The sequence below is a fragment of the Dermacentor silvarum genome, chromosome 2 (genome assembly GCF_013339745.2).
Source record: "Dermacentor silvarum isolate Dsil-2018 chromosome 2, BIME_Dsil_1.4, whole genome shotgun sequence".
Classification (NCBI taxonomy): Eukaryota; Metazoa; Arthropoda; class Arachnida; order Ixodida; family Ixodidae; genus Dermacentor; species Dermacentor silvarum.
Genome location: NC_051155.1, coordinates 173,158,914 through 173,166,329, shown reverse-complemented (window position 1 = coordinate 173,166,329; position 7,416 = coordinate 173,158,914). Strand labels below are relative to the sequence as shown.

The following is a 7,416-nucleotide window of genomic DNA, read 5'->3' as shown; positions in this document are numbered from 1 at the left end:
AGATTACGCCACAACCTCTTCAATCAATCTTTGTACCACTTCAATACTGTCTCGGCTTCAGCAGTATTGACAAGTTCGCAATGACCGACACCCTTACACGGAGAAAGCGGATAAATATGTCGACAGAGGTATAGTGCAACCGAAATCCCTTCGTTCGCCGTATAGGCGTGCGCCGAGCGAATGCCTTCCAAAGCACCAAGGCACGCATCACAAGCGAATGTATAGACACGGTACGTTCCTATAGGCTGAACACAAGCTTCGCTGTGATATTCGCAGTATATTGCAATGTTACCGCATTTCATGACGTCAAATACTCCCTGTCGCAATTGCACTGTGTACTTCACGAAACATGATATTCGCAAGGGCACTCCGCACAGCAGCATTATCAGGCTGCTCGCTTTAAGCTCAAAAACGATTGAAAAAATACGACGTCCATTATCTCTATGCTGAACCACAGGTTTCTTTTTACTAATATCGCCTGTGGAAAATTATGCTACCATACGAACGAAAGAAACCAAGGGATGTGTCTAAGGTACAAAACCAGGTGCAAGAAGCGTCGCCGGTGCCTGCGCAGCAGATGTACCTATATTCTCACGAGCGGGGTTCCCATAGAATATTGGCGGAAACGGGGCACCTTAGTCCATGTGTCCAAGCAAGGACAACAATAAAATATGCTCTTGTGCACACTTTGTTGTGGGAGAAATCAGGATGCTGGTTTTTTTAAAAAGTCCAAAATAAATAAATAAAAACTGTGCATGGAGAGAAATATTACTCGTGTTCGTTAAACTACGTCTAAACCATCACCACACAACACATTGCAGTTCACGAGATGTAGGCGTGTGAGCTTGCAGGTTTACAAGAAGCCGCTTGCAAAGAAGCGCAGCCGTTGTATAACGGAGTGGGGAACAGTATGTGCAACGTTTATCTCTCCCCTAGTGACGCGAACGTCGATGACTGCGAGAGGAAGTGCTATACCTGGAGCTGTCGGCACTATTCCTGCTTCTGGGCGTGTCTGGCAGCCTTGAGTCAAGCGTCTTCTTCATATATTCCATGCTGCGTTTGCTCACAGCCGAAGCGCGCCGGTATTCCATCTTGGTGCATTCTACTGCGGTAGCGTGCGGTAGGCCACCCTGGGCGAACACCGATGCCATAAGAAGAGTGCCGGCCACCGCGTGCCCTAGGTCAGACCGCCCGAACCTCTGGAACTCCAGCACTACCGTGGCAGACACGGCGCCTAGACGTCCACAGGCGAAAACCCAGCACACCACCGTGCCGCGGATGGCTGTAGGGAAAAGCTCGAGGGTGTAGACGAAGCAAAGAACAGAGCCGGAGTAGAAGAGCGCCTTGGCCACCATGATCAAGGCCTGGCTAAGAACACCGGCACCCGCGCCGACGGTTAGACTCAGTAGGCATTGAAGCACGCCGAGCACCGCAAACCACACATTCATTACAGTCAGTATGCTCAGCCTAGTGATTAGCAGGTCCATTATCGCGTAGCCTAACAGGTTCAGGGAGAACGAACCCAGAGTGTACCAGGGCTCATTTTGATTCTCAGTAGCGAACGACGGGATGAACGCGGAGAAGGTGATGGAGAAATACGAAAGGCTCAAAATGAGCGCGCGCCGCCGCATGGAGTACCCACTGAGCATGTCCTGGTCGATGGAAGGCAGGCGCACGGCGTTCCTGACCATCGCCGTCTTGAGCTTGTCCAGTGTCAACGCCGTGTAATGAATGGGGAAGTGGTTGATCGCGGCCGCACTCATCATAACTGCCTCCGCCGCATTGAAGCGAGCCTTTGCGACCAGCCAGCGGGGTGACTCGAAGACAATACAGAAGGCCAGCAGCAGGAGCACGGTCGGAAACATATAGAACGCCTGCTTCACCATCCAACCGAGCTTGACCGTTGCGACGGTGGCATACCACATGTCGGAAAACAGAAGGCCCAGCGTTCCCGCAAAGATGACATGGAGCGGCCGGTTATTGTGCGTGGTAACCTCGAAGACGGTCATGACGGTAATACTCATGACTGCGGTGACGCTTCCCGAGCTGACGAACTTCACTGCCACGAACGTCACGAAGCTTTTACAAAGGCATCCGGCGACAGTCGAGATGATGAGTACCACTACGCATGCGAGGAGCACGGGTAATCGACCTATGGCTGTCGGCGAGCGACCCAGCGACGACTGTGAGCAGGAAAGCGCCGAAGCTGTGGACGGCGATCATCAGCGATACCAGTATCCGCCTCTGACAGACGAGGTCCCAGTCGCTCACCATGCTAGTGCGCGCCGGCTCGTCGTCGTCGTCAGTACTCCCACTCACCACAGGGAATCGTATCGGTGGTACTGCCGTTTGGTTCCTCCGGATGTTCGTAGCGGCGACAGCGGCTCAATTCACCATCTGCTTCTTTGGGAATGAACAAACTCCTCCATGCGACCGCAGAGATGTTGTAATACGGCGGCGGCGCCGGAACCTTGCACTTGTACCCAACGTCTTTCATAATCAATGGAAATACAAAGCCATGGAGGTTCGCAAGGAAGGTAGCGATGGTGCAGAGCAGCAGCAGGCGCCTTTGGAAGGTGCCATGGCCGAAGGCGTCCCAACAGTTGAAGGACTCGCTGGTCAAAAGGTCCTTGGACAGCAGCCGTCGCGGGAACAGGATATCCATGACTAAGGTCTGTACAGTGCCTTCTTTGACGAAACAGCAAGCATGTAGCCTGTACAATCGCTGGAAACGTTGCGAACGCTGGTGAGAGAGCTTCTTCTTTGACACGCGAGGAGATGCCGCGCATTCTCGTGGCATGGTGATGATGACATGATGCTAAACAACGGGACCCACCCACGTCGGTGGATTGGCCTTAAAGCAAACGGCAAAACAATAAGAAAAGAGGCGGAGGGAAGGAAACAGTAGCAATAGTTATAAAGAGAATAATTAAACTACTAGACAATTGTGATAATGTGTTGAGCACCGTTCCTAACTTTTCTTATCTTCATCTGTGCATATTCTGACGGTACTATTACTCTAGAGGAGCGTCGATGAAAAAAAAAAAAAAGCGGGGGAGCGTGCACTAGTGGCGCAAGACTAAAGACAGATCGGAGCTGATTGGTTCCTAGCTCGTCCTGGCTATGCGAAGTGATGCTAAGTTATACGAAGTAATGCTGAGTGATGCTAAGTTATACGAAGTGTATAAACCTTTCCTTGTGGTCCGTGGCATCGGACACTTCGCGAAGCACTTGCAGTCCGAGCACACGTATAGGGATGTGGGGCGAAAGCTATGCACAGTGAAAAAAGCTATGCACAGTGTACGGGCGGTCGAAATGCAAAAACGCCCGTGTGCTTGCGTTGTAGTGCACGTTAAAGAACCCCAGGTGGTCAAAATTAATCCGGAGCCCTCCACTACGGCGTGCCTCATAATCAGAACTGGTTTTGGCACGTAAAAGCCCAGAAAGAAGAAGAAGAAAGTGTACCGGCAGCGCGCAGCAGACGACACGCCGGAATGACTTCACGGCGCATGCGCAGTAGTGCGCAGCTGGTGGGAGCTCGGCCGAACCACCGCCAGAGGCGCCTGCTGCAGTCACGAACATCGCGAGCGTTCGGCGCTAATATGGGGAAACGGAGAAGCGCGGATGGCACCTCTGCACCTCTGCGCGTTGCCTCGTTGGTGCTGCTCCAATTAGTTTCTCTCTCTCTCTCTCTCTCTCTCTCTCTCTCTCTCGCTCTCATTGTATCTTTCTCTCTTCCGAGCACAGCGCGCGACGCTCCGCGAGGTGGTCGCTCCCATCACCGCCATTCTGTTGACGCACAGTGCTGATTTTCCACACACTGCATGTATTAACTCTACGTGACAATCATATTTGCCTTCCTGTGGTAAATTTCGGGTTTTGCTCATAAGTAAGTGCTCCCACAAGGCATTTCTCTCGCCCTCCTACGACTACGTTATCTCGGCCTTGTCTCCACCTGATGTTGCTCGCTCGCACACGGTCGATATCCCGTGGTCTTTACCAGATTTGTCTACTACCGACCTGTACAAATTGATCGCTGAAGACCTTTCGCCCCATCAAGCTGAAGATCTCCTTCGCCTCCTCGCCTCTTATCGGGACTTCTTTGACCCTTGCGACCGTCCTCTGGGTCAAACCTGCGCTGTCAAGCACCGCGTAAACGCTGGCGGTCTCCATCCGCTCGATCCACCGACGGCCATACCGGTTATGTCCAGCTGAGCGCTACATCATTCAAAAGGAGGTCGACAAGATGCTCGCCAAAGATATAATGAAGCCGTCCTGCAGCCCTTGGGCTTTTCCTGTGGTTCTTGTTAAAGAAATCACCGCCCCTTCCACTCCGTGAAGATGGTCGAACAGCGAAGTTGTGTTAGTTACACTGAGTGTTAGGAGTGTTACATGTGCATGTGTTGCACGTGATGCAATTGCGTAAACACAAGGAAACACAGATCTACAACAGGACCTTATAATATATTAAAACGTTGCGAGGCGAGAAGAGGCAGCGACTTCCGACGCTACTCGACGAGTGGTCTTTCTGGTCGAAACCTGCCGAGCCGCCGCCAGAGGCATCGGCTACAGTCACAGACACCGTGCGCCTTCGGCGCGAACGCGGGGAAACGCCGACTGCGTCGGTAGCAGCTCTGCGCGTTGCCTAGTTGGTGCTGCTACATATTCGCGCTTCTCTCAGTATGTGTGTGTCTGTGTGTGTGTGTGTGTGTGTGTGTGTGTGTGTGTGTGTGTGTGTGTTCCCATAGTACGTCATCCGAAAGGGCGCGCCGCACAGAAACACCTTCTAAAGCCCCTCTAAAGCCCCGAGGCCGACGCTGGCTATTGGCCAATGCCTCCTACACGTCGCTCATTTTCCATCACGGAGGAAGAGGTTTCTTCACCAGCGCTTTTTGCACCTGATGCAAAACACCAAACTGGCATTGTGGTGTAGAGTGAAAGCAGAACCTTCCTAACGCAATGACATTTGGTCCCACGGCGCGCCTGGCGCGAAAAAAAAAAAAAAAACGGCGGCATCCGCGCGGCGCGCTTCAACGCGGGGAAACGCCGACTGCTAGTTGTAACGCTAATAAAAGAGGTTCATAGCAGCTCCCACTGCGCGTCCGCAGTGCCTCCGGAGTGGGAACCGAAGGCGAACACTGATTTGTGCTGCTACATATTCTTTTAATGTACATTTTCCTTCGCTCCCAACTCTGGTTCTCAGTATGTGTGTGTCTGCCAACGTAACGCAGAGGCGTGTTCACACTGTGCCCCCGACGGTGTGTGTTCCCATAGTACTAGTTTATGGATACCACGCGCCTTCGGCGCGAACGCGGGGAAACGCCGACTGCGTCGGTAGCAGCTCTGCGCGTTGCCTAGTTGGTGCTGCTACATATTCGCGCTTCTCTCAGTATGTGTGTGTCTGTGTGTGTGTGTGTGTGTTCCCATAGTACGTTATCCGATAGGGCGCGCCGCACAGAAACACCTTCTAAAGCCCCTCTAAAGCCCCGAGGCCGACGCTGCGTTGCTATTGGCCAATGCCTCCTAAATAAACTATGCCTGGAACGTCGCTCACTTTCCCATAGAGCCGACCGACTTCCGACGGTCGGCTCTATGGTTTTTCCCTTCCGGTTTTTCCCTGCCGCGTGTTGTGACCAGGCGCCGTGCGAGAGCGCTCGCCACCGTACCGTCTGGTCACGTGACACCATCGGCGTAGCCAATGGCGTAGCCGGGAGCAGCCGACAGCGCGCTGTCCGCCGGCGGAGAGCGCGAGCTCCCGCCGGCGTCCCTGGAAAAAAAGAAACGCCGGCGTAGGTTTCAGCGCCGCTCACGCCGCGCGGAAATTTTCAGCTCTGCAGCAAATTTTTGTACTAAAACAAACTGACCAGCGACAAAAAGCCCCGACTCGTATGATCACACAACAGCGATAAAGAAACCACTTGAGTGTCGTCGTCTGCATATAGCAGCGGTGACAACGCGCGGTCGGCAGCGTATTTCTAATTGCGCCCAAGCCCAGTGCTCGACCGCTGGCGCCGTCATGCGCTGCTCGCGCGTACCATGTTTCTAGCCTGCGCCGTTGGAACGGAGAACGCGGAGAACACGCTGGGCTGGTGGTGACAAGGCACAACTGTCGCTGCTGTTAAGGGATTGATGGTATTCCTAAATAAACGCATCACTGTTTTGATGATCCAAATATAACCTCACTATCAGGGAGGGAGCAGTCTATCTGACTGGATCAGTATTCTTTTATTTGGGGTGTTGCTACGCTGCGCTCCGCAACACCCCAACGACTGCCGCTTCGCGTCGGCGCCCGGCACTGCGGCTTCCGCCGCGGCACCGGTGTACAAACGCGAGCAGTATCCGCTTGTTTACACCACCACAGTTCACCGAGATCAAAAGCCGCCATGCCACACCACCACTACTGCAAGGATTTCCGCCACTAGAACAAACGCTACAATAATAAAGCGCGGCCGGTGTGGCCCAGACACCGCCTGACACTCAACGCGCCCTAAATGATTCGCTCCCTACGCATGTAGGAGCTGCGCTCTGCAAGGTCGCTGCGCCCGGTTTCGGAAATAAGAGAGCCACACTCAGTAACTAGCAGCCGCCACGCAGCCGTGCAGACCAGTGCCTCAAAAGTCCCTAAGCGATTATGTTCCAAGGCACCTAGGAGCTTCACGATTGCCATGACAACACGTGTTAAGCGGAAGTCACGTCACCCGCAGTGCCACGCCCCCGCTGTACCTACTAGCAATTGTAAAGTCGCGTCCCGGCCCTTGCGCGTCACAACCATGTAGTGTATTTTGCCGGGGTATGTAGAGATTTAAGGTAGGGGAGATGTGGGGACGCACGACTCTCTTGCACCCCCCTTATGTTGTTTCCCCTTATAGCTCGCGTCTCCTGTAATCCGGCTTATCCGCATACCTAACCGCCGCCGGCGGTTGGTGTAGTTGCCGATCAGTACGAGTTACTCGTGCGCAAACGGGAGTAGCCTGTTTTTCTTTGGTTTGGGGTCAGCGAGCTGCGCGGACGTTTCGCGCGTGCGCCGGCATGCTTCGCGGGACCATCCCAAGAATGCTTCGGAGCGGGACACCGGGATGGACCAACTCGATCGCCCGAGCGCGACACCTTTCTCGTGACTGCACACGCGAACGATTAGGCGTTGGTTTCCAGCATGGGGGCGTACATATTCGCTGTTATCCTGTCGCGGTGAGTCGAACTTACTCGATTCGTCGGCATCCACCGGCATGTTCTATTGGTTGTGATTCAGCTAGCTGGCATTGGTGTAAGAAAGGTGCAAAAAACCGAGGACACCTAAGCACTTCTTATGAGTTGTGAAAGTGAAAGCATTAATGTGCAATTGAACGCTGCTGAGCGGTCCTCCGAGTTTTGCGCAGTGAGTAATGTACCAAAGCGGTACATGCTGCCCGAGCCAGC

The 7,416-nt window shown here is 53.5% G+C and overlaps 1 protein-coding gene across 1 annotated transcript; it reads right to left on the bottom strand.

The window, feature by feature from the left end:
- Positions 1-932: 932 nt before the first annotated feature.
- Positions 933-2,009, bottom strand: LOC119440562 (solute carrier family 22 member 5). Its single transcript, XM_037705459.1, has one exon. It carries the CDS (start codon positions 2,007-2,009, stop codon positions 933-935), a length of 1,077 nt encoding a protein of 358 aa, XP_037561387.1.
- Positions 2,010-7,416: the final 5,407 nt, after the last annotated feature.

Bases quoted from the DNA above. Each gene is read 5' to 3' on its own strand.
- LOC119440562 (XM_037705459.1), bottom strand. From the start codon at position 2,009: ATGACCGTCTTCGAGGTTACCACGCACAATAACCGGCCGCTCCATGTC.